This window comes from Apiospora phragmitis, assembly GCF_038363925.1.
Source record: "Apiospora phragmitis strain CBS 135458 chromosome Unknown utg000010l:1.0-9815664.0:1.0-9183399.0, whole genome shotgun sequence".
Lineage (NCBI taxonomy): Eukaryota > Fungi > Ascomycota > Sordariomycetes > Amphisphaeriales > Apiosporaceae > Apiospora > Apiospora phragmitis.
The window spans coordinates 1,938,028-1,963,266 of record NW_027117409.1 but is presented as its reverse complement, the minus strand read 5'-3'; the positions used below and the strand labels follow the sequence as shown (position 1 = coordinate 1,963,266).

Genomic DNA, 25,239 nt, shown 5'->3' with positions numbered 1-25,239 from the left:
GGGAAAGAGAAAGAAAATATCAGGATGATTAACTTTCCCGACACGAATGACCAACGGTTTAGTCCCCGGGCATGCAAAGTAATCAACGGGTTAGTCAGCCCCTGTTGGCCTGCATATACTCCTTCGCCCTTGATGAGTCAGTCGAGCAGTTTACATACTTCGAGCCTATTCTGGCTGGGCATCAATGTGCAGAACCTTCAGACCAACCCCTATTTCTCATCACGAACGCTTAAGCCGCATATGAGTGAACAAAGGTGCAAGCTAATTAGCTAGGACCGACACGAGTCGACGAAGCTTGGCTTGTGGGCATTTGCATGCTTAGCATCCTCCTCTCGAGTGGGCTCTCCGTAAGAAACGCTCGGGGCGGCGAATTCAACCACACCTCTTGGCCGTCCCACGAACTCTGGTCGTTGCCCGTCTCAGCCTCGTATCCACGGGGCCAGTGGAACAACATACCGCGGCTAACTAGGGCCGGGACGACGGCGACCCGTCCCTCCTCCACCGAGCGGAAGACGCCGAGCTTCACGAGGATGTTTGCCAAGGTGTCGCACTTCGTAGCCTGGGTCATCCTTCATAAACACGATGAATTCCGTCTTGAATTGTGTGGTGGCGGCAAGGAAGAACGATGACATCAGCTCTAACACGACGTGTCTAGACAAAGCCTTTGTGGCACGATCTGGGTCTGTGGGTGAAGCAAGAGTATCGTCTTCCATCACCAGCTCATACCCTGGTGTACATGGCGGCTCGGGCCTGCAGTTTGTTCATCAGAAAATTAGCAAGACAGAGAAGAGCAATACGTGGTGAGATATGCTGTCCTTGGAACTCGTCTGTGAAAGATCAGGTCAGACTTACACGGCTGTTAGTCCGTCGTGCCATGGCGGTCGCGGGTGTAGCCATCCTCCTTCTGTTCGAGGATGGGACCAGAAACAAAACGGAAACCCGAAGGTTGGACGTTTCCAAAAAGTATCGGAAGGCACGAACTGTGCATGATTCTCACCCAATCGAGGAGATTTACCCAGCGTGGATGCATGATTTTTATAGGAAACAAATGGAGATGCCAGCCAGGCCCGAAGGAACTCGAGGTATATGTCCCTATCGCCATCAACACGATACCCAACGATCCTTTCTATCTGCGACATATACCTGCTGTATCTCTCCCTACACGCATAGCGAGTGAGGCTAATAATGGATTGCAATAGTTGGATTGATTCTTGGTCTTGGCCGCCGGCGGGTAGTTGAATTGGAGTGATGGATCTCACCGTATTCTTGGCGGCATTACGCGAAGAGAGCATCACGTACGTTAACGGGTTCAGCATTTGAACTTTTGATCGGGCCATGCCGCTTTCGCACTGAAAGATGGTTTGCATAATCTCCTTCATCGCTTTATAGCAGCTCTCTGCCACCTGGGCAGCTTGTAGTGCGTCAGATTCGTGGTAGGCTAACTTGGCGTGGATCTGGAGAAGATGAGTGATTACCGTTTGATGCTGATGTTGATGTTGATGTTGGCTCTCCTCTCCCCGTTGCTCGAATAAACGGCGAACCTCCGATTTCATAGTCCAGTGATACCTACTATGATCCGTGCCGTTTAAATGTATGAAGGGCATGTAGCACTCGTATTCTGTGAGCTTGGTTGCGAGATCGCAAGCACCAAAGCCACGGTGGAGTTCTTGGATTTCATTTGGCGGATCTCCAACTTTCGACCGAAGCCAAGCTCTCAGGAGCGTCATGACCAGCGTCAGTCCGAGCTGTGCAAGACCGGCAGAATATTGTAATTCACTCGTGCCGATATTCTGACACACAAAGCCACCTAGAGCGAGGGCAGCTCCGATCATGACTATGATGTCTCGAGCTCGGCTCGAAGGGGGCGAACGTCTTGAAAGTATGTAGCCAACGTTGGGTTCGATGAGCCTAATAGCGTATGCCGGAATATTTTGCTCTGTCATCGCTTCCTGAAGCAGAACAATGCTGGCTGGTTCACCGCCCCCTGCAGTACGAGGCTGGAAGAAGACCCTCCGGGTGCTGTTTCCTATGGCCCATCTGCATATGCCGGTGCCCAGGTTGATAGCTAATATACGGCAGCCTAGGTAGGATACCCGTAATTGGCAACGACTTTCCCGCTCCTCAGCAATTTCCATTTGTATGCAACGATGGCGATGATCGCCATTACTAAAGCTTGGAGCGAAAGCCCAATGATCGCAAACCCGGCGACCACCCACATGTCCGGGATGGCACCTTGCACGTTGAGGGTGATGTTTGGTGATACAATGTCAGCACGGCCGCGTAGTGTCGGCTTGGGGGTAATCAAGGGGTCTATCTGGTCAGGTCGTTCTTCGAAGTATTTGTCCAGTGACCGCATTTTCCAATTCGGATACCACTCCTGGAACGGGGTATGCCAATTCTGATTAAATATGAATGCCGTTGACTTTGATGCTCCAGTCTGCCTGACAACACGGTTCCCGATCCAAATCTCACGGACGTTGGCCGAAGTGGAGGAGAGAATCTCCTTTTCCTCGTCATCGGGAGTCTCGAGCCCTGTGGCCATGAGAGCTTCAGTCTGGGTTTTACTGCAAATAGAGAGTGTTTATAGACCAAGTACTCACCGTCCAATGATCGACTTCATCAGGCGTGACCTCCCGACACGAATAGCAGACACGATGATTGTCATGATCCCTATAGGGGCAATGCCGAGCAACACGGCATCGGGGAGACCCATGGAAGTAGCGAGGAACTGCTTGGTGACTTCATCGCCGAAGAGGGTGAGGAGAGGGGCTAAGTTGGTAAAGGCGTTGTTGGCGAAGTTGTCCGCATCGACGGTGGCATTCGCCGCCATCTTGATGCGAAGCGGGAGGAAAACACTGCAAAGGGTGGTAACTGATAAAATTTTGACCGAAAGATGGCAGCATGAGTATTATGAAATCTAGAGGACTGGCCTTGACTCGTTGCTTCTATAGTAAATGGCTAAACGAACACCATCTGCCGCGTCCCGTGGCATGACTGCAACGATAATCTTGGCACGTTCATTGGCTTTCGTCCCTGTAGCGGTAAAAGTTGGTCTGGTTTTTCCAGTTAGATTGCTTCAGCTGATTGGGCCATGCAAGCCACGCAAGCCATGCACTTCCGCCTTGGAATAGGGAGAGGGTTGGGGATCCAAGCCCGATTCTCCCAGCCTGTCGCTGGTCTTGCAATGGTCCTCGGGCGTAGTTGTGTAACCCCAAAGTCAACCTCCATGTGACAGAAAATGCCTCGAGAGGCAAGCATCAGCCGTCACTTTGCCCAGCACCGGGAGCCTCACCCATCTAGTTTCGAACCCCCCACACAACTCACAAGCAACAACACACGGCGCGGGACGTAAATGCAGATCGCTGAGAATACGGTTGGTTGTGAACAATATCTCAGAAGGACATCTTGAAACCCTTGCCTTGCACGGCAAAGTCCCCCGAAGCGCTGATGGCAAGAAACCGACAGACAACCCCCCTTATATACGCACTGTCTAGAGCAGCATCCCGGCCAGTGTCCCTGAATAATCGCTACTTTGGGCAGGTAACCGTAACCTCGTGCCAAATGCATTGTCTAGTTCATATCTTCTTCTCGTCCGTGGTACCATGCAAGACCGTCGTCTCTCATCTAGCTCTAAACATGCTTTCATAAACATCAAACGTAATGCTGCCTCTGCTTGCCTACCCATTTCTTTTTCATTACTCATCACCCCTTTTCTTCTATCGGGACCACTAATCCTCTATGGACCATCACGGAACGGTGGAATCCATCGCCCGTCTTGATTTTCGACGGGGTATGCAAGCTGTCCGGTAATCTAAGACAAAGAAGGCAGATGGCCCCGATACACTTCCAGACTATGGTAAGTTTCGCCCACAGATAGCGGACGGGGGTGGGCTAATGCCCCCATCGACTATTAGGGGTCACAGTTCCGGAAGTGACAGTGGCGCTGTTGGATAACTAGTCCATCTTGTTTTTGTCGTCTTCGTCGAGGTGAATCTCTGCAGCCTCCTCCGAGTGTTGATCACCTGGCGCTGGGACATTGAGTACATTTTGCTTGCCGTCCCACATGCGGTTCATGTCGTCCCGATCAAGCTCTGCGCGGGAATCTGGCGGGGGCAACTCGGTGTAAGCTGGAGGTTCGCCTTCCGTAGACGGCCCAAGCTCATAGTGACTGGCACCTGGGATGTCCATGTCAGTCTCGGGGCTGAAGGTATTGCGAGAACTGTGAAGCCGCTCATCACCCGAGGAGTCATGCTGAGCCTCATTGGTTGCCATTGAATCGGCCGGACTACCTGGCACACCACTGTCGTGGCCCGGCTTCATTGACTCAGCAGTGAGTAACGAATCAAAGTTCCAGTCCGAAGCTAATGAGGTATGGGTGGGTTTGTCCGTCACATCAATGCCTTCATCCTCAATGCTTGGCTGGACTCCCTGGCTGTCGAAATTTATCTTTGATAAGGAAGGGAGGTCGTCGTCACTTTGCGTGCCGTTGGTTAGGCCGCCATTACCACCAGTTCCTAGACGACGCTGGGGAATAGCTGCGGCTTCTTGCTCCTGGAAAGCGCTCGGCGACCCAGTTGGGGAGGAGCCCTCGCCGAGACGCTGACCTTCCCCCGCCTCATCCATCTCCTCTCCTGCAGCGGGGTGGTCCAGGTTGTCGATAATCTCCTTGAACCGTGGTCCTCCGAGAGGTAGCTCGGAACGGCGGCGATAGAACAAGAGATAAGCAGACGACTCAACAATCTTATCCGGTGAGGTTCTGCTCACGGAGGAGTCTGTTCATCGGATGCATTAGTAAACATGGCAATAGCCCGAGACAGTCGGAATACGTACCATTGTAAGAGTACCACTGGTTGTCCACGAAGTTTCGGGCTCGTGCTGTGTAGTGGCCTCCTCCAAGTCCTCCCCAGTGATCGTCTACTCCGATCAGGTCGTAGATCTCATCTTTGCCATCTTCCAGATTCTGGACACGACGGGTAAGGTCAAGGCCCTCGAGTGGGAAGTCCACAAAGACATCCAGCTTGTCTCTTCTAAATCCACTGGAGCTGAAGCGTTTCAAGTGAACCACTAGAATGTCAGGCGTCTTCCAGAGGTCGAACTTCTTGGTGGCGCGTTGGTGCTTCTTGCACCGGGGACAATACCACATGTCATTCTCTGACAGAACCTCTTGACGCTCAAACTCGTCTAAGCAGTTGTCCAGTGTGATTCCATGCTTACGTCGGCGGGCCCTAGCTTCGAGAACACGGTCTAACGCAGGGTCAGGCATTTCGACGCATTGCTCCCAGGTAGCTGGTGACTCGCCGAAGAGAGCATTGTAAGCGTCCTCACTCCAGTCCACAACGATTCCTTCCCTAAGGCGAATAAGTGTGCCGGCTTCGGCTTCAGAATCAGGCATTTCTGGAGGCGTCTGAGGTTCTACCTCGACCTCTTGTTGCTGTTGCTGCTTCCATTGCGCCTGCTCTCTCATCCTCTTCTTGCCAGCCTTTCCACCCTTGAGGCCTTTGCCATACTGACGAGGTTTTATCTTTTTACGTCCTCCTGGGCCCTTAGCCACGGGTTTAGGTCGATGTGAAACAACCTGATTGTACGTTAGTAATCTGCGTTTCTTGTGTCGGCTTCCAATGATGCTGTAATGCCCTGAATCAAGTGTTGGTCGTGGGTATACCTTAACAACAGCAGGCCCCTCTCCTTCGCTCTCATCGCCCATGCGTGTCTGTTGGTTGGAGAGGTTTGGCCGCGATAGCTCATCGGAACTGCTATCTTCGTTCGACGCTGTGCCGTTGGTGGCATTGTCAGGCGTATCTTCCAAGGTCGGGTCAACCACTCTTGACGACAGCTTGGGGTAGTCCTTATCTTCTGTAACCCCATGCATGCCATTGGCAAGTAATTGACCATTTTCTGTCCAATAGCCAAGGTCGAACATGTTCTGCAGCTCAGGCTGTAAGTACTTTTCGACATCCACCCACGGTGGCGGGGTTGTGTTGAAACGGTAGCTAGCGGGTGTCCTATAGGGGAATGTATCAGTTCTTGCATCCTGTAACTTGAGTACTGGTGGCGAGGAGAGCATACTCGGTGGTGGCAGCACCAGCATCCTGCATAGTGACATCGACCATATCATCTTCGCCCTCAACAGACTGTGCTGTGACCTTGACTTTAGAGGCCTGTGACTTGGTCTCGACACTAGGATCACCTTCGACCCCGTTCATAGTCACCATTTCAGGCTCTGTGTTGTCAGAAGTATCAACTTCTTCTTGCGTCTCAGTAAAGATGTCGTGCTCCGAAAAGGTTGCTACTTTCTGGAGGATTTTACGGCGAATGATGTCCTCATTGCGGGCCTGCGACGAGTAAGTTAGTATAAGTAATTAGTTCAAGTGTGAGTGTTCATGCAACTGACCTCGTCTGGTGTGACAATGATAAAATGAGGAACACAAGCAAATGTCCATTTGTGGTATCCGTATGATGAACGCGAGACATACGGCCGCCGGTGGATGACAGGCACCAGCATGCTTTCAAGCACCTTTGAACCCGGTGATTCAGCCTCATCTACCATAGAGCATCTGGTCTTAGTTGAACCCTCCAGCAGTTGGCTTTCAGCAGAGTTCCAATTACTCGGCGGCGCTTCCAGTTCAAAAATCCAAGCATTGTCATTTTGGCCAATCTCATCAGACACACTTGCACCATTGGCATACTGCTTGTAGAACTTCCCCTTCCATTCTTCTGCACCGTGAAGCCGTTCCGGCGGGGCGCCCGTTCGGTCAGAAACATACTTCTTCAACATCTGGATCGAAGATGTCTTATCGAGTTCAACACGAATGCTGACTGGCCTGTCGTTCAGAGGGAAGTATTTGAGAGTGTGCGACCACTTATTCTCAATGGGTAGGGGGAGAGTCAAGTTATTGAATGGGTCAAAAGTGATGCTGACCTTTTGACATTCAGGGCAGACCAATGTCGATTTATACAGACCGGTGAACAGATCAGCAATGACAGAATCATCGCGCTTCTTGGTGATATCCCACACTTTCTCCGCCATTTCCCGAATGGCAGCAGGGTCGTTGACCATTTCGTCCGTAGAGTCAGGCTTCTCGATATATGGCTTCTTCTTGATCCGGCTGAGATCTTCTTGTAACCCGTCCAGCAGGAAACCAAGGAACTCCTGGGAATCCTGTTGACCGTAGCCAGAGAAGGCCGGGGCATATCGACCAATCGTGTTCTTGAATTGCCTAGGTGTAACCGAGTTTGGCGGCGGTTCTTTGTATATATCGTGTAGCAGATGAGCATATGCAGCTGCCACATCGCCATTGTGTGCCAAGACATTGTCACGGTTAATCTCCTTTTCCCATTCGCGGGACAAGAAATACTTTGTTAATTCTTCAACGCTTCGTACACACTGCAGAGCAGAGTTCATGTAGCACGTGTTGCCGAGATTAGACAGGCCGGTACACCCAATAGTTCTACCGGACTTCTGTGCCCGTCCCCGTGTCACTGGTCCTGCGGTTGGGGCAGGGCTTGTGCGTCCGCTCCTGGCATTGCGGTTTACAGCAAGACTGGTTGAACTGCTGCGCGCAGCCGATGACTTTGTAGAAGCCGATGCTACTTTGGCATTGTAATTGAACGTGAACAATGTTCCCTCAATGTGCTCATCGAGAACAATAGTCTGGTCACTGTTTAAGCCTAGCTTTGCAAGATCCATATGCCCGTTGTAGTTTTGATCCGTAGTGACATCGCGGAAATCAATCTTGAGACGGTCGCTCTTGTCCTCTAACTCGGTAAACTTAGTAACGGATACCAGAAGAGCATCCCACGAGTCCTGCGGGTTTTGAGGATCGGCGATGTTACTGGGCGATGCCGGGGGTGTAGGGGCCGCAGTAGCATCTGGTGCACCCGCGGCCAATTTTCGAGGTATGCTCCATACTTGGACACGGTCTTTGAGCGGGATGTCCGTGACGTTCTTCGCCTGAGCCAAGAAAGCCTTCCAGGTGCATGTGCTACTGCGTGCTAGCTTCACTGGTGGAGGTGCGGGATCGGCCTTTAGGACTTGATTGACGGGCTTTGGGCTGCAATCAGACCACAAACGGTGGATAGTGAAGACTGGTGGATGGACTTCAAACTGGATATTGGGCTGGTACTCGTTGTCCGAAGTGTTTCGAGCAGTTCTGACGATGGGAAGCTGCCCGGAAACAAGTCCAGGCCACTGCTTGACGAGTTCCCATGCAGCAGCGGGGAATATCTCGAAGTGCTCGGTAATGCTAAGACCAGGCTTTAATCGGACAAAAAACCTCTTCATAACATCGGCCGTCTTGCCCACGGTCGGATCCTCGATGGTTTCCCATATGATATCCGAGTTGTCTACTGGGCTGACGTTACTCGGATCCATGGCGGCAACGTCTCCATGTTTGGCGTGTCGTTCATCGCCAATAACTGATGTAACCCATTTTTTGGACACGATATATCCTTCCTCACCAGCTACTAGAGGTCTCGTGGCCATCTCCTCGCAGAAGGCTCGGATGGATTTTATGTGACCTTCTATAGATTGGGGTGGCTGAGGGGCTGTGCAAGGGCATGTTAGATCCAGACATAGAGAACCCGCTCACATTTCGCTCCGACATACCTTCAGTCATTGTGATGGATGGGACGCCTTGTTCCTGTGACCCGTTGGGCTGCTCGCCGATTGCGTTTTTGTCTTGCTGGGCAGGTATCCGGGATTGCGGGGACTCCTCAGGTCCATTGTGTGTATCTGCGTGTGCCATCTCAACGTCTTGGTCCCCTCCCGTCTGTGCCGAGTCTGCCTCCGGATCCATGCTGGAAGCCCTGCGCTTTAATGGTGATGAAGCTCGATCAGGATAGTCACTAGCGCCGCCCATGATAGCCCGATGGTGGCTGGGTTTGACTGCAAAGGGCGAGGATCCACGAGGATCCAGGTGCCCTGTCGCGGCTGCCGAGTTCGGTTCAGCACCTAGAGGACTGTCCCTCCCGCGATCGCTGTGGATGCTCAGGTCAGCGTAAGCACCAGAGGGCGAACTTGCTGCCGAGGATGCGTAGTCTGAGTAAGTGGTTTGCAGATGGGCAGGAAGGCTCGAGGCCGGCGGCACTGAGTCGTTGCGGATGTAGGCAGGCGAGCGGCTGCCTGCTGGAGGTATTGGTGTCGTCGAGGTGAAGGACAGGCTCGGGTCGGGGTCGATCTCGGTCTCGCACGACGGTATCGGAATGTCGGGTGAGCTATGTCGTATTTGCAGATTGTCGCCTTTGGCTGATTGCCGAGTGGAAATCTTCCTTTTCTTTGAAGACGACGTTTTGGCGGCGAGCTGCGAACGCAGCTCTAGAAACTTCGGTGTGTGTGTGGGCGTGTGTAAATGGTGGGGAACAAGTATTGGACGTGGGTGCGGCGGTTAAGGCGATTCACTTGTTGTCTAAATGCTGTTGGTAGTGCCAGGCGTGCTTTTGACCGCCCTCTAGATTTGGGGAGGCGAGGGCTTCGTGAAAACTGCCGACAAAAGGAGAGTGGTAATGGCGGTCGGTGGTGAGCACAGCGAGTGTGAAGGTTGAATAACAGAATTCCAAGGTGGGCAGCGTGGTGGTAAGGCGGGATGCAAATATCAGACACGGCTGGGGCAAGCAAGTGTGGTAGGCGCCATGCATGGATGAAGTAACCTACAGTTAGTTATCTGCTAGGTTAGGCCCACCGTCCACTACTGGACTGACTGTATTCGATCAGTCAATGGCTGCTGTCCTACCCACCTAACCCTGGAGTTTGGCAGGTGAAAGCAAGCACAGGCGGCTTTACTTGACCTAGCTGCCTCCCTCTGGGGTTCAAACCCAGATCAACCGTCTGAATGGCTGCCCTAACTTTGGGGCCATTGCTGGAAAGCATGTCAATACATGTAGGCGCATCAATTTATTCTTCCAAAAGGAAGCAATGGCACAGATCCCACTGCAGCCATCCACTGACTCACCCAGCACTTCCAGAGCAGGCAAACCCTTTACTTTTCTGTTGCCCAGAACTACTTGTCATTGCTGGTTTGTGTATAGGCAGGTAACACATGTAGCCCTTAATCAGTATAATAATTGATGCATTCTAGGCGTCTCCCCAAATAGCAAGATCTGATCTGGGCTAGTAAAAATCTACCAATGAAATATTTTTTAAAAATAAGAAAATTGGGCCAGTTATAATGAACGCTAAACCAAACATAAGGTAGGTGCTAACCTGAAGAGCTATATTGCAATTTTGTGCGGATGACTCTACTCCGTATGTCGGAAGTGGTTCGCAATACCTGGGGGAACAGGAGTTTGTTTACCAGGCACCTTTAACAATGCAGTGGCATTTGTTTCAGGAGAGAACCTTCCGTAGCTATCTGTCAGCCTGGGAGAACCTCGCTCTAGATGAACCTTCTTCACGCAAGGTATCTGTTAAGCCCAATATATATTTTGTTAGGTTAGCACCTGTACACCTGCATGTACTGCGATGGTACTCTAGAGCACGAAGCATACAAAGCCTAGACTTCACTGTTAAAAACACGGGCAACGAAGTGAGCATGTTCTGGTATCTTGTTTATAGGTCTGTTGTCTTGTTATCTCGACTTCCGAGCGGTGGATGGTGGCCCCATCACACTCGCACACTACAGTCTATACTTCACTCGTCGTAGGCCTCGTGCTACTGGCATGCTTTGCTCCAAGTCTTTCTGTGCCCACGTCATCGCTCGCATCTCTTCCGCATGTAGTCCCTGCTGCCTGAGCTGCCGACCAGTGCTGGCGGATTCCCCTCCTAATCGGTATGCATATGTCCCTTCTATGACGCCCAAAAACACCAGGTTAACGACTCAAGTCAAGCCCGTTGAACACCAAAACAGATCAATAGCATTGCCAGTCGTAATGATGGTCTTTGCAGCATGTTCCTTGCGTGCCACATGAGGGCACTACGAACACCCGCGAGTGACCAATCATATACGTTTCCTTGGTACGGGCTCACAGTTTAGAGTCAAAATCCTCAAACTCGCAAAGCTCTCGTATCGGACGTGCCCCAGAGCTGGCCACTAGTTGAGACTTGTACTCTCTGACGTCTTCAATCACATAGGGAACTGTTCCATTGTTTGGTACAGTCTCTGGTTCCTTCTCAGGAGCGGCCTCCTGGGTCTTGGTGCTTGTTCCTTGTGCTACCAGATACACCACCAACTTGGCTCTAGTAGGCGAGGACGGTAGGATATGGCTTGAGTAGAAGTCGATCATGTCGGACTTCGTAAGCCGCTTCACATGAGCCGCATCTTCTTGCGCTAATTAGGGGTGTCAGTTATCCAAGTCTATATTCCCGGTATCCAAGGAAGGAGACATACCTGCTTCAAAATCATAGTACTCGTTGGCGATTTGTGTCCAGTGTCGTCCCGTCTCCTGGTCGAGATTCTTCACTTTCTCGAGACGTTTGACTACCACGGCTCTCTTGTGACTCTCAAACTCGGTATCGCTCATGTTGCTTAACGCAGTAGCTTGAGCGTTTAGGAGTGAGTCAATACGTGACTCCAAGTATTCAGAAGCTCTCTCGCTCTGGATAATGAACCGGAAACCATAGGTTGTTGAGCAGCCTCGCAGACCACTGAAAACAACGTAGCCTAGCTGCTCCTTGGTACGCAGTTGGTCAAAAGCAGGTTCGTGGATAATCTGGTCAAGCAGCTGCGTCTTCGCTCGCACCATGCGGTCACCCTTATTGCCGATGTGGAGGTAGTACTCAATGCAGTGGTTAACGTTTGCTGGATCCTTGAGCGTCTTCTTGTAAAGATAGTTGGCACCGGCGGGAAACAGCAGGGATCGCAGAATCGGCAGCTGGTCCTTGGGTAGCACACGGGGCTTCAGCGTGTTCTCGATCATCGTGGTTAGCTTTAGGGCATCCTCCTTATACAAGTTTCCGTGCACGTATGCTTCGATGTGCATTTGGGAGATGAGTTGTTTGTGGAAAGCCCTGGTAGCTTTAACGGTGATGCCGGGGAGCTCCGCCTCGAGCTGGTTAACGACGTAGTCGTGCTCAGAGGTGAGCCATGAAATGTAATCCCCGATCTGCGTGAATGGCTGCTGAAGCTCCCAGTTTTTGTAGCCGCGCGACAAACGTTCTTTTACGATATCGAAGCGCTCATCACGGATCTCCAGGTCGCGTATAGTAATCAGAACTTGCTCCAGCAAGACTGGAAGTTTGTCATTATAACCTGACACCTCGACAAACATGCCCCGGGAGTCCAGAGTGACGTTATACTGCAAACCTGCTAGGTCTGCGTCATATGAGTACTCCTCCAGAGCATCCCGTACGAGGTCGGTATACAGTTTGGCTTTGACCGAGTTCTCTGCGGTGGCAAAGATAATGGGGTTTTTGCAGCTAACAACGAGGTTCGCCTTCGGCACCCAAAAAGTGTCGTCTTTCTTGAACCATGTTCTAGCCACGTCGTCGTTTCGTAGCAAGCGCGGCGCCAAGGCCGGTTCTTTGACGTCCTTCTTCTCGACTTCCAGCTTGGTCGGGATAAACTGGTTCTTGTGCGGCAGGTATAGTTGAGGCAGACGCGCTTTGGCATCAGCACTGGCGGCCTTTGCTATCTCCGCGAGAAACTCTTCGGGGATCTTTTCGGCCTTATACTCGGTTCCGTACCACTTCTCCTTCTGGTCCCAATCACCAGGGTAGTCCCTAGACACCAGAGTCATCCTGAAATTGTCCGGCCGAAGACAGTCCAGCCCCTTTGCAATGAGGTCCGCGTCAAACTTCCGGAGTCGGCTCTGCCCACTAAGTAACCACTCTCTCGGCAATGGCTTTTGCATGACGGCGGCAATCTTGCTTGTAAAACGGCTGGCTGGTGTTTTCTGCTTGAACTTGAAGTCCACATCGGCCATGCCCTTCTGCTCCTCGAAGATCCATTGCTGCGGTGGCGTTTCGCGGAGCAATGCAACGTACTGAAAGAAAACCTTGACGATTTCCTTGTAATTCATCAAGCCCTGTAGTTCGGATTTAGCCTAGAGGATGACCGATACTGTCAGGGGGTGCACTTACATCTTTGGTGAGTCGAACCTGGCAGTCAAACATACCTGGAGTGCCGGGGCAGATGGCATACACACCAGCACTTAACGAGTTGGCCCAACCTTTCGATTTGATGTAGGAGAAAACGCTACCAGGTCCCTCGTGTCCAATCAAGTGACTAATGTACCGGCTTGGCTGTGACTCGTAAAGTTTCTCCTCGTCCATGAATGGGAAGAAGAGGTTAAGCTCCCTCGAGTCCATAACAGGCTTCGCAAAGCATTGCCACTTCAATTGGTCCTTCGCAAATGGCACTTCATCTTCCCACCGGTTCTGCGGCAGATTCTTGTTCGGCACAGCGGAGAAAAGCTCTGCTGACCAGCGTTCCAGAACGTCAAGAGGTTCACGGCCGAGCACACACAGCTTCATTCTGTTTGCCGAGTAGTGCTTTCCATGGAACTCCATGAACTTGGCGCGCACGTCGATACCGCGTGCCTCGGGCTCTGTCTTGAGCACTTCGAAGTTTCCGGTGGAGAAGTGGCAGTACGGGTGCTTTGGGTTTGACATGCTCTTCTCGAGTTGATGCAACCGCCATTGGTCACTCTGCAGGTTCTTCTTGTTCTCCGAATCGACAGCTTGCAGCTCACGGTCCAAAGTCGATGAGAGGAACAGGGGCTCAATGAAGAATTGGGCGAATCGGTCCAGAGCACCGTACAAGGGAGACTCGGATGCTTCCTCGCCCTCGCTAGGTTTTGCGCCTACCTCGAAAAAGTAGTTTGTGGAAGTTGCACCAGTATAGGCGTTGGAATGGCCTGAATGCGCCGAGAGATACTGGTTGTATGCATTTTCCACGGGATACTTCTTCGTCCCCATGAATAAGAGCTAAGCAACGGCAGTTAGTAACTGTTGATGACAAAAATTTGACAGAACAACAAGACTTACGTGTTCCACGGCGTGAGCCATGCCTGGCATATCCTCCTCATCGCTGAAATTGCCCACATTAACATCCAAAGCTGCGCTTGCCTTGTCCGTTTCCGGGTCATGAACCAAGAGGCATTCCAGCTGATTAGCCAGACGAACAACGCGATAACTACGATCATCGAGTGAAGGCGTCTCCAGCTGGTCTGTGACCCGGTCTACAGGTTGCTGGCTTTTGTCCCGGATCGGAAGGTCCTGCACCACCGCATCCTTGGAAGGTATAGAGGGCGCCATGACGTAGAACCAGTAATGCTGGTGCGCACTCTAATGCCCTGATGAGTTTGTGGGGAGGTAAGGTGGACAGGTTGCGAGTGCGTAACTTGTAAGGGTCTCTCAGCACACCAAGGATCGCGCAACAGGTCTATCAAAATAATAGGATCGTATGTATAGGCTCTCCGATCATGCAAGCCGAAAGATGAGCCAAAACTAAGGTGATTCGATGAATGGAAGCGGCCTGCCCACACACCTCGAGTTTGTAGGGTCGGGTCTGTGCTAGTAGTGGAGTTGCCTAGTGCAGAGTCGGCCGGAACTGATGAGAAACAGAGAGATGGAGAGAGAGGGATGAGTCTTGACGAAAGTAATACTAGTAGACTAGTGGAAGTAGGATGAGGAGGAGTAGGAGTAAGTAGTTCGTGGTCACTGTGGAGCTGAGGCTGTGTTGCGTATTGCCACAAGGCCGTTGGAAGAGGCACCGTGATCGTCGTCACTACTGTGACTTGCTGGTGTAATGGAGTACCGGACACTTGGTAGTAGCACGTTGCTAGTTGGCTGTGGCAAGTGTTGGATGCACAACGCAGCTGGCTTCTTCTCTCTCTCGCTGTCTTTGAGGTCGTCCTGGAAAAGGAAAGTAAGTATGCAGTCAAGGGTAGTAACCTCAGGCTGGATAGGTCCGATCAATACAGGTATGTACTGTAGCTGCGTGTGCCGAGAGATGCCACACATGGGTTTGATGCGAGGCAGCTAATAATTGTGTTTCAACAGAAAATGATCGGGCCGTGTGGGGTTGGTGGTGCTGGTGGTTCAGAGCCTTGGGAACCTTAGGTAATATCGACTAAAGCAGGTCGCCTTCCTAGGCAAAATTGGATCAGTGCTAATTCGGTGATGCCGTGTACGTGTCCTCAGAGCGCTCTGTACGACTAGAAAGGTTGGGCTGCACAATAGTAGTAGCAGTAGTAGCAGTAGTAGCAGTAGTAGCAGTAGTAGCAGTAGTAGCCTTGCGATGCCACTGGGGGACTCTAGAGACGGGTTTGGGGGAGGGGGGGGAGGGGGCGGGTTCTACCTTAGGTACCGAGTCAGTGTTTTCAACGAGATCAATCGGCTGTCAGCTACAGCATTACTCCCACCCGACTTTTTGTGCGGCTCGGTTGGGTTGTGTTTTGGGGGGCAAGGCCGGCAGTTCACGTGGGCATTACGAGTAATATGAGATTCAAGAAACAATTCTTAAAGCGTTGCGGTCCGCTATAAATATGAAATGCCCAGCAGTGAAGAAAGAGAATTCTTTTCCTGCCACTTGTACCAATCAAAGTAAACATCTGCAAACGATCATCCCAGGACATGGGGCGCCTTTTGCCAGCGCTACCTATGGGCTGTAAATGTCACTTTTCATGTATGTGACAAATAGATGTTTCTTGCCTTTAGACGTCAAACTGCTTACGTGGTGAATACAAGAAGTCTCGTCTAGGCATGCTAATAAGAGTATGGGTGCCAGATTCGATAGTGCGGGCACACGTACTTTAGGTATAGGCAACTCGAATCCTTCTGTGCGCTTGCCTAATACTTACTGATCTATTATTGAACCATTGAACCAACCCCTACTTGCTCAAGTACTCTGGGTACCTTTTGTGTAGTCATTTGGAGATTGATGTTCCCCATGGAGCACCCGGTCCTGGGGGCGGATGTAAATGAATTGGTTCTCTAGATGGAAAAACATGGACTCCACGGCTTCTTCTATCGATGAATTCCCTAGCAGGGTAGATGGCGGTCTGCATCACATTCCCGGCTGCGACGTTGCGCTGCACGATACCTGAGTAGATACTGCGCCTATAGGCAATGTGGTATGCGGGCTGGGGATAACCGTATTAAACTAGTGAGGTTGTAGCGGTAAGGTAGGGCAAGGATTCATATGCGGTCCAGGTAGATAGTATTGGAGTGGCTTGGCACCGAACAAAAGTACGTTGGTTTACCACGATAGTGACAGTACGAGATACATGAGTTTAGGACATGTCCTGTCGGCTGTCGGACAATCCGGAGACATTGCTTTTTAGAGACAGGCCGCTGGGTACTGTCTTTGTCCATTCGAAAGGAATTAGGTAGGAATGATGTTATTTATGTCTCGAACCTTGCATTTAGGTAACACCCACCTGACGATGAATGCAACCAACAGATGGGGCTGATATAGAGTTAGGCTGAAGTCTCTCAGGTATTATCGGACGGAAGTGCGGTAATAATGGCAATGACAGCACTTGCTGCTTTGAAGACGACTACGGCTAGTTTACATCATTGGTCTACATAAAGATTGTAGTGTCCCGCTAAGTGAAGGCGGAAAGTCACAGGCACAGTATACCTAATGAGCTGTCCTGGTTGACCAAACATTGCAGGTGTCCACCAGTCGGCCATGTATAAGCCAGTCTGCAGCCATTGGGCAAGTATGAAACACTGTATAAACAGGGCGGAGTATCGACTCTGGAAGCCTTCTTGCATATACAGTCTTGGTGCCCGTCTTCTCCGCCGGTTTCTTACCTTCAGATCTCTCCAGTTCCAGGGTCCGTATCGTATGTCTTGCCGTATCCATGTCTCGACTGAGTACCATCAAGGTTCCAATCCGAGAGTCAAGCATGGCAAGGTGCGAGTCAACGATGGCCTACTTATCTCGATATCCAAAAACCCACCCGGCGACTCATGCTGTTAGTTAGCGGAGAGGGCGGAGGAACAAGGAAGAAAGTATCATATACAGAAGGATAGAAAGAGGGTTTCTTTTTCTTATGCCTCCAATGCAACAATCTCAGACCGCCGGGCTATTGGCCGGGTACGTTATCAGCAAGGGGGGCGAGTAATAAATGCGCCCCTAGTTTTGTTCTTTATACCTACTACTGCACAGTCGGAAAAAAGGAGCCGGAACGATGCATTGTCCAGAATAGATTCTCCCCGCAAGTTGAGTTGAACGTGTTGAAACGTGGTGGGTGGTATCGCATCGAAGAAATACCCCGAAGGTCCCACACTGCTATTTTGGGGCTAAAACGCACACATACAGACCCAAGCAGAGGCTATCCAAACTTCAAGTCAGTCAAATCGGCTCAAGTTGGTGGCCTGCCGGTCAATGGACGCCGTGTTACGCAGTCCGGATGCGTTCTCTTTGAGATTGGCCGTTATGCAGGGTTCACTGTGCACCCAGGTGTCAATAGATACCAAGGTTAGGCTGCCTACAACGTATGTAGATGATCCAAGGATACGATAAGTCGTATCCGATCCGACATCGCATCCGGAGAGAGTCTCACTAGGAGCGGACAGCTGCGGACTCCAGCAGACATGGGTGCATATCCTCTCCAGCCCTGGAACAATAGCCGTCCCAAACAGGCGCGATCTCCATTCTGGTGCTTGTCGCTTAAGCACCGCCTGCTACGCCCATGTTGGGTCTGATTTGTCGACATCATGTATGTATGTAGCAGCAATGTGTTCACACGCATCACTGTTTCGTCCATTCGCTCGGGCATCTGCTTTGCAAGTAGGACGGGGAACGGCGTTGCCTCCGGGAGGCGACGCTACCTGTACTATTCCGCAATGGAATTTACTCTTGATGGGGCTGGACGCCCGCCCTGCCAGAGCCAGAAACGGGACACCGCTCATTGCCTTGAGGAAGAACGGGGATGGCCTTGGCATCTATTGGACCCAGGATTGGGGAATCCCCCATGGGGACCGGATCTCCGGATCGAAATTGCGGGAGATGGAATTCTCTGATGCTACCATGAGCGGATCATATAGGTGTTATATAATCTACTCTAAAAAATATTGATTGCTAAAAACAAGAACAAGAATATGTTGGAATCATTCTTTTGCGTATAGACGACACAATTTTCGAGATCTTCAGACCGCAGTCCCAGCAAGAGTAATCAGCCCACATGCATGTCCACCTACCATCCAGGGCTCTCTATGTGGCCCGGCGAATAGGGGATCTCGGAACACTAGCTTATCGGCGAAGATTGCTGGACTATTGCTTCGTGCTTCCATCTAGCTTATAACTACAACTCATCCTGGACCGAAAGACTTAACCTATATGGTGGACAATAAGAAAATCGGGGATTACGACATTCGTTAAGCAGGCTGCCGTGTGCAGTGCGTTCGGATCATGGTTTGGATGAACTACACTGCTACGCTATAAAATGAAATTTACTCCTTTATCCATGTTACACGAGTCTCCCAACTGCAAGATGTTCAGTACCGAGCAGATATGTGATGTGGCTACTGCTGCAACCAGCCGGCGGGGTAGACACGTCGGATCTGTTGTGACACCCTCACCATTGGACGAGCCACCAATATTAAACGATACCGGGTCTGAAACGGTACAGTCATTGGCGCGGTAAAGTGATGTATGTATAAATAAGAGACAGCGCAGTACTCATATGTTGGCTGTCACGTAGTGGAAGTGATACGCGACTTTCCCTATGGGTCTTCAAAGTCCATCATTACCCCTTTTCACTCTCTGGTAAACTGGGCACAACGGGTGGTCGCATCAAACGTCTCTTCCGAATAGTTTGCAGCGTACTCATCATGTTGGCTATGACCGGATGCAGTTCCGTTAGCAGCTAATAATAAACCTTGCATCGCACAGCGCAATGGAACTCTTGAGCCCGTGACTCTTATGGAATGCTGAATCACGTTCAGGGTCCACTCTGTAAGGGACACCCATTTGCTGGGGCTCATGCTATCTAGAAGCAGCTATGCGAGGGAGAGACGACCTACTGATGGCTTAGCGAGACGCCAGGTTTTCGCGAAACCGAGCAAAAGTTGCTCAGAGTATCCGATACTAAGGACCCTAAAATGATGCACATTGGGAAGGCGGACATGTATACCCCGCCAATCCAATCTCAAAACCCAAGCAAGTTGGGTTTGATCTGATCGACTCCATACTGTATGGATCTACCCCGGATAAAGGCTCCGTCGAGGAATACTATCATCCATATGCAAAGTTCAGCGTCGCTTGTTAGGCCCAGACTGCCCTTGTCGAGAACCTGAAGAGATTCCACCACCGGAAGATATCGAGGTGAGGCTGGCACCACCTGGTCTAGGTTTTGCCGAGTTCAGCTTAACTTCCTTCTTGCGTCTTTTCCCTGCTAGTTCTCTCGCTTTCTCTCTCTCTGCACTCCGTTTGCTTGGTATTTCGGGTCTTGGCGTGGAAGGGGATTTTTGGCCACCGTAGGATTTGCGGCCTGCGCCCTCGTCTTCTGAAGAATCAGCATCGGATGCAGAATCTTCGTCGTCGTCATCGTCGTCAGAGCTTGCATTGGAGTTACTAGATGCGGTTGGGGCCTATATATACGTAAGTATGGAAGAGCATTTTTGCGACTTCAGGGCGCAATCAGACATACCTTTTTCTTGTCCATGTTGTAGCGCCGGAACAAATGACCTTTCTCAAGTGAGTCACCAAGTGAATCGGTATCATTCTCCGTAGCATCTGGGGAATCAATTTGCGCATAGCCAACCTGGACCACATTAAGAGGCTTTTTCACCTGATACAGTGAGTTGAAAGGGCTGTCGGGGATATCTAGTACCCATCGAGCATCTCCAAGTTCTGCCGCGTGCTTTACAATGGCTTCTTCGCGCTTCTTCTCCCCTTCATCTATAGCCGCTTGGACCGCCTGCTGATTCACCATAAGATCAACGGGTGCAGTGGCGGTAGATTCATGGGACACCTTGCGCCGTTTTGACGACTGCTCCTCGCTTTTTGGGCTTGCCGTGGGTGTTGTTGGCGCAGAAGCAGCTGCTCTTTGCATGAACTTCATCGTCAGGAGACGGGAAGACATGGCCTTCGGGGGAGTAGGCGCGGCCATGATGTTGATGTGTAGCTGAGCAAACCTGGGGAATGCGACCCGATTGTTAATTATTGTTGCTTGCGTAAGGGTGTTTCACATGTGATAAATGCGGTCGTGTTTCCTGTGGATTTCCTGATGCAATATCGACTGGTGAAAAATCAAAATTTCGTGTTGAGCGTTTGCGCTCAAGCTTCACAAGCAGTGTTTATCACGGTGATGCCCTTGGGCGATGATTACCTAGGAAGGGTAGGATTGCTGCAGCTTTCCAAAAATTCAACGGCGGGGAATAATGTTTACGCTTACAGTACGTATCTAAATTATGGATCTCGGTTTTCAGGGAGCACGGACACCCCGGCTGAGCTTCCATTGCTCGACGGCTTCGGCAATATCGAATTGACCTCGCAGCAATTCCTATTGATCCGACGACGAACGACGGCAATTGACCGGCCAAACTCGCCCAGACCGAGCCAATTGGCATACCGAAGAAACACCACGACGATCATCATGCTGCCACGCCTCGCAGTGAGGACGGCGCTGCAGCTGCCGCAGCGCGCCTCGGTGGTCCAGCGTGCCGCCCTGTCGACCTCGTCCCGACGGCTGGTAAACGACGCCAAGACGGCCATCCTGGAGAAGAAGGCCGAGACGACCCCGGAGGCGAAGAGCGAGGAGGAATCAACCGGCCTGATCGAGAACGAAGAGCGGGGTTTGATGCAGGCACCGAACCGGAAGGAGATCTGGTCGCGGAGCCAGCGGGTGAGAGCGAAGGCCATGGTCGGCCCCCGTTTCGAGCAGACGGACTTTGACCTCCAGGTACGACGACAAGGCTTTCGGGACCCAGCATTTCGAACCGAACGATAGAGTTGCTAACGTGTGTGCGTGCGCAGCCTCAATCCAAAGCAGCGATCGAGCTGATTCACAAGCAACCCGTTCGCTGGACCCATGACCGTGTGGTGGCCTGCGATGGCGGCGGCGGGCCCGCGGGACACCCCCGCGTCTTCATCAACGTCGACAAGCCCGAGATCACCCCTTGCGGATACTGTGGACTGCCATTTGTAGGTTTATACTGTTGGGCGAACCTCCTGGGCTCAGGGAGGCCTTGGCATCGTTTGATAAAGCTAACCAAACCATTCAAATAGGCTCATGAGCATAACCGGAAACACCTGGAGTCACTCCCCGAGACGTCGTATCCGCTTGCATAGACAAGAGGAGCTTCACTTTAGCATCGTACGGCTTGAGAACGAGGGCTTCTCATGCTAGAAAGTACCCCCGGCGTATGGACTCCATGCCATAGACCTGTACATAACAATTGCCCTCCCAAAACAAAGCCTTAGACTATTCGGCGGCCAGCTGAAGTTAGAAGAAGGACGAGTAAGGACTGTGTCTTATAGTCAGAATTGATTTCGTTGCTGACAGGCGATCAACCTGTAAACCACGTCGAGACTTGATCGGAGTTGAGTGATGCAACCCCTGGAATGTGCACCTATCATTCCAACCAACCATGCATAAGTATAGAGAGCTCCAGTCTTCAAGAAGCTCGCTCCAGCAACCCCACCAATGCAAACCACCAAAAACCAACAAGATTATGCCGTCATCCACTGAGCACCTATTGACCATCAGCCTCCTACTACTCTTCCTCGTCGGCCTCTTCCCCAGCCTCTTCCACTACCTCCTCTCCCTGCCCGGCACAATACTGCTTTACCCGATTTCCTACCTCCTGAGTCGCGCACCGCCCTCATCACCCATAGCGACCAACGCCAACACCAACACCGCTGCCCCACCACCACCACCCACCATGTCGTGGTCGCAAAAGCAGTTCAACCTGCCCCCGCGCTCGCGCGGCTCCTACCTCGTGACGGACCACGTCGTGGACAACCTGCCCGAGCTGCGCGGCTACAAGGTCGGCCTGCTGAACCTGTTCGTCCAGCACACGAGCTGCGCCCTCAGCCTCAACGAGAATTGGGACGACGACGTCCGCGCCGACATGAGCGACGCGCTCGACCGCATCGCGCCCGAGGCCGGCCCCAAGGGCCAGGACCTGTACCGACACAGCGCTGAGGGGCCCGACGACATGCCGGTGAGTGATTCTTCTCCTTGGTCCAATGCCGGAGGCGAGAAGGTGAAACCAATCGGAATGGAGGGTCGAAGGGGCTGACAGGCAGTACGCAGGCTCACATCAAGAGCGCACTAATTGGAGCAAGTGTAACGATTCCAATCAAGGACGGCAAGCTCGTAAGTATCCCTGCCTGGTGTGCATGCTACTACTATTCCGGGAAGCTCATATCATCTACAGGCCACGGGAACCTGGCAGGGCATCTGGTATCTCGAGTTCCGCGCAAGCAAACACTCGAGACGGGTAGTTGCTACGATTCAAGGAGAGAAGGCATAAAAGACCAGCGAAGAAGTTAGACATGGCATAGTAAAAGAAAGCTGGAGTGTATCAATTCATCGCTGTCGGGCTGCATAGATGAACCCCCTCTATAGTTCCGGAACGCCAAACGTTTCTCAATCCCTTTTGATTGCGCAATATTGTACGCATGTAAAACCGCTTTGTCTCCCCTATGCATTGGGAAACTTTCTATCAGGAGCGGCGATAACCCCTTCCTCTGGCTCAGAGTAGTCAACGTTTATAGAAGCCTCGACCGTCGTGATACTAGCTCCGGCTGGGTATCAATTGCCAATTGCGGTCTCAGCAACTCATCGTAGGCCAAAACCATGCCTCACCTTGGTTTTTTCTTACCAATGCGCAACAAGAACCATCTTGAAAGTCGATCTTCGAATTATGGAAGTGGCCTAAGACCAGTAATTCGACGTTGAAAGTACTTTGTTGGTTTGAATATCGCAGTGTCGCCAATCTGACCATCCCCTATATAAGACACGGCCACAATCCGTTCTCCAGCCAACCTTGTCGATATGGCCGACAAAGTGCGAGATTGCCATCGTCATGTCATCAGGCCAATGTCCGTATATGCGCATTCTTGCACACATTTTCACTCTTGGGCTGCTGCAGCACCGTCGTCGTCTCGCATATCCTCGTCATCGCCGGCCAAGACCTTGGTCTGGGGCTTGTATCCATCGGGAGCGGAACCGGGCGTTGCAGCCACAACCTCGCCATCCTCGTTGACGAACTCGAAGTTGTATTTGCTCAGAAGATGAGGAATAGCCGAAAGCTGAGGGCCGTACCGTTGGGTGTTGTCGTAGAGTTCGAAGAGAGGGACGGCAAGAAGCTTCATGTTCTTGGGGACGCTGAGTACCTCTGTTCACCATGTTAAGATTCGAGCTAAGTAGCAGCTTGTCTAGCAAAAGGGAAGACAAGAAAGGTATATACATACTGGTCTGGGGCAGTCGGATGAAGTAAAGCTTCTTGCACTCCTTGGGACGCGTAACATGGGCGGGGATGAAGGGATACATGAAGGTCTCGAAGTTGGGACGCCACCATTGAGCCAAGCAATCACCCACCTGCCAGTCGCCAGCTTCCTCGCCCTCGCCGAGTCTACCGACGGGCGCGAGGCGCTCGTCCAGGCGTGCTTTGAAGCCGCCAAGCTCGTCATCCTCGGGCTTCAAATAATCGCCAGGGAGCTTGAAGAATGCATTGGCTATTTGCAGCATCAAGATATGAGGGTGGTTGTGCTCGTGGCAGACCAAGATGCCCTCACAAGTGCGGCGCATTCCATGAGCGGTGAAATGCTCCTCCAAACGCTTAAGTCGGGCCAGAACGGAAGGGTCTTCCTCGGGTTGGGTCTCTTTCACACCGAAAGTATAGTTGGACAGAGGATACAGGCGGATCGTGGTGGGCTGGTTGGCGTTAAACTCCAGCGGGAGGATAGGAGGTTGCGCCGACTGCAGCGCCGTGGAGGTGATTGTCGACATCTTGCGCGAGGTCGGTCGGCGATTAGGGGGTTGGCGATATCGACGACAGATTGTCGCAAGTGACCTCGAATATTGACGTCGAGTATTAGACTCTTGATGGTGATCTTGAAATATTCGGAAGCTGAAGCTGTTGATGGCAACTACTTTACTTGACTCCAGGTACGCTTGAGGGTAGGTACACATGCAGCAGTCAGTAGGTACGCTTAGCTGAATGTGGAAGCTAGTGTGGGTCTATGTATCCAAGGGGGTAACCCCCCTACCTCAGTACCTCCATTGCCTCATCCAACCTTTCTCACCAACTCATGACAGGGTCTACTTACTCTGGATTCAGTCTTCAATACAGTCCTAGACAGGTAACATCTACTTGCTATCTAAGGATTTCCAGTTCCCTCCACCCGTATGAGTATTAAACCTGCGCTGAGCATGGCCAGCCAAGTCCAACTGATACACAGATATGCTCCGAGTACCTTGTCAAAGGATGCCCGACTTGAAACCAGCGATGCAGACCTTACCCGGGGCTGTTTGGCTCTAAAGCTACAACTTAAGTATTTCTCTTGCCTTGCATACATAATTTCAGGCGATAGGAGGTATTGCTGATATCTCGAGTATGACAAAGCGTTTCTACCAGGTATTGTTGTAGGACTTCCAAGAAGAACTGCACCTTTTGGACTCGACAAAGGGTAATTGCAAAGTGAAATGGCATGCAAACATGGGAGGGCGGGATGGTTTTATTTGGTTGTCGCAATTGTCTCCTGGTCAAGGTGAAGTAGCTGCAACATCGGCGATATATACTATATGTGGGCATATATCGCCGATATGAAGGTAACGATTGCAGTCCCTAGGGATGGTTCGAATGATTCTTCAGAAATCACCAGATTGTCATTTCTGGCGAGTTACTTCTACCCGGTCTGCTCTTGCTTACAGTGAGGTAGCTACAATGTCAACAATATGTGGGCATATATCGCCGTGTGAGCATATACCGCCGACACAAAAGCAGCTGCTGCAACTTCCGAATATGATTGGAACGAGTCTTTGAAAACAAACTAAAAGATCATTTTTATTGAGTTCAATACGAATTCAGCTTACCTCTGCATAATCTGTAAATACAACAACCTTCACTGACGAACACCTCAGCACAATATCGACCTCCCCCACCCCTAACTCCAAAACACTGCATCGTGACTTCGAGGACTACTAGTCTCTGTGGTGCACACAACAGGTTTGATATCTAACACTGAATGCAGGAGTCACTTGAGACCTCCTTCATTGGTACTTCTCAAGCAAGTTCTGGGCTTTGATCCGCATCATACCCAAGAGCACTCACCACAAACGCTTTTTATACACACCACACCCACTCTCCCCCCTCCCTCATCATACGCACACACATCACCT

General features: G+C 51.4%; 7 protein-coding genes across 7 annotated transcripts; 2 read left to right on the top strand and 5 right to left on the bottom strand.

The window, feature by feature from the left end:
- Positions 1 to 461: 461 nt before the first annotated feature.
- On the bottom strand, positions 462 to 2,830 carry PG994_010385 (uncharacterized protein; the record flags this gene model as incomplete). The annotated part of the gene is made up of 4 exons (XM_066861794.1): positions 462 to 750; positions 1,300 to 2,037; positions 2,094 to 2,564; positions 2,616 to 2,830. 4 exons carry the CDS (start codon positions 2,828 to 2,830, stop codon positions 462 to 464), a joined length of 1,713 nt encoding a protein of 570 aa, XP_066710904.1.
- A 1,124-nt stretch (positions 2,831 to 3,954) lies between these two features.
- Positions 3,955 to 9,311, bottom strand: PG994_010384 (ubiquitin specific peptidase 11; the record flags this gene model as incomplete). The annotated part of the gene is made up of 6 exons (XM_066861793.1): positions 3,955 to 4,772; positions 4,831 to 5,575; positions 5,663 to 6,002; positions 6,067 to 6,332; positions 6,392 to 8,544; positions 8,606 to 9,311. 6 exons carry the CDS (start codon positions 9,309 to 9,311, stop codon positions 3,955 to 3,957), a joined length of 5,028 nt encoding a protein of 1,675 aa, XP_066710903.1.
- Positions 9,312 to 10,956: 1,645 nt separating this feature from the next.
- On the bottom strand, positions 10,957 to 14,188 carry PG994_010383 (peptidase M16 inactive domain-containing protein; the record flags this gene model as incomplete). The annotated part of the gene is made up of 4 exons (XM_066861792.1): positions 10,957 to 11,261; positions 11,322 to 12,957; positions 13,013 to 13,858; positions 13,919 to 14,188. 4 exons carry the CDS (start codon positions 14,186 to 14,188, stop codon positions 10,957 to 10,959), a joined length of 3,057 nt encoding a protein of 1,018 aa, XP_066710902.1.
- Positions 14,189 to 19,138: 4,950 nt separating this feature from the next.
- Positions 19,139 to 19,998, bottom strand: PG994_010382 (uncharacterized protein; the record flags this gene model as incomplete). The annotated part of the gene is made up of 2 exons (XM_066861791.1): positions 19,139 to 19,477; positions 19,537 to 19,998. 2 exons carry the CDS (start codon positions 19,996 to 19,998, stop codon positions 19,139 to 19,141), a joined length of 801 nt encoding a protein of 266 aa, XP_066710901.1.
- A 486-nt stretch (positions 19,999 to 20,484) lies between these two features.
- On the top strand, positions 20,485 to 21,179 carry PG994_010381 (uncharacterized protein; the record flags this gene model as incomplete). Its single annotated transcript, XM_066861790.1, has 3 exons — positions 20,485 to 20,790; positions 20,865 to 21,032; positions 21,117 to 21,179. The coding sequence occupies 3 exons, from the start codon at positions 20,485 to 20,487 to the stop codon at positions 21,177 to 21,179; spliced, it is 537 nt and encodes a 178-aa protein (XP_066710900.1).
- Positions 21,180 to 21,562: 383 nt separating this feature from the next.
- PG994_010380 (protein family UPF0047) lies at positions 21,563 to 22,132 on the top strand (the record flags this gene model as incomplete). The annotated part of the gene is made up of 1 exon (XM_066861789.1): positions 21,563 to 22,132. One exon carries the CDS (start codon positions 21,563 to 21,565, stop codon positions 22,130 to 22,132), a length of 570 nt encoding a protein of 189 aa, XP_066710899.1.
- Positions 22,133 to 22,967: 835 nt separating this feature from the next.
- Positions 22,968 to 23,847, bottom strand: PG994_010379 (putative mRNA cleavage factor I subunit; the record flags this gene model as incomplete). Its single annotated transcript, XM_066861788.1, has 2 exons — positions 22,968 to 23,233; positions 23,310 to 23,847. The coding sequence occupies 2 exons, from the start codon at positions 23,845 to 23,847 to the stop codon at positions 22,968 to 22,970; spliced, it is 804 nt and encodes a 267-aa protein (XP_066710898.1).
- Between the last annotated feature and the right edge of the window lie 1,392 nt (positions 23,848 to 25,239).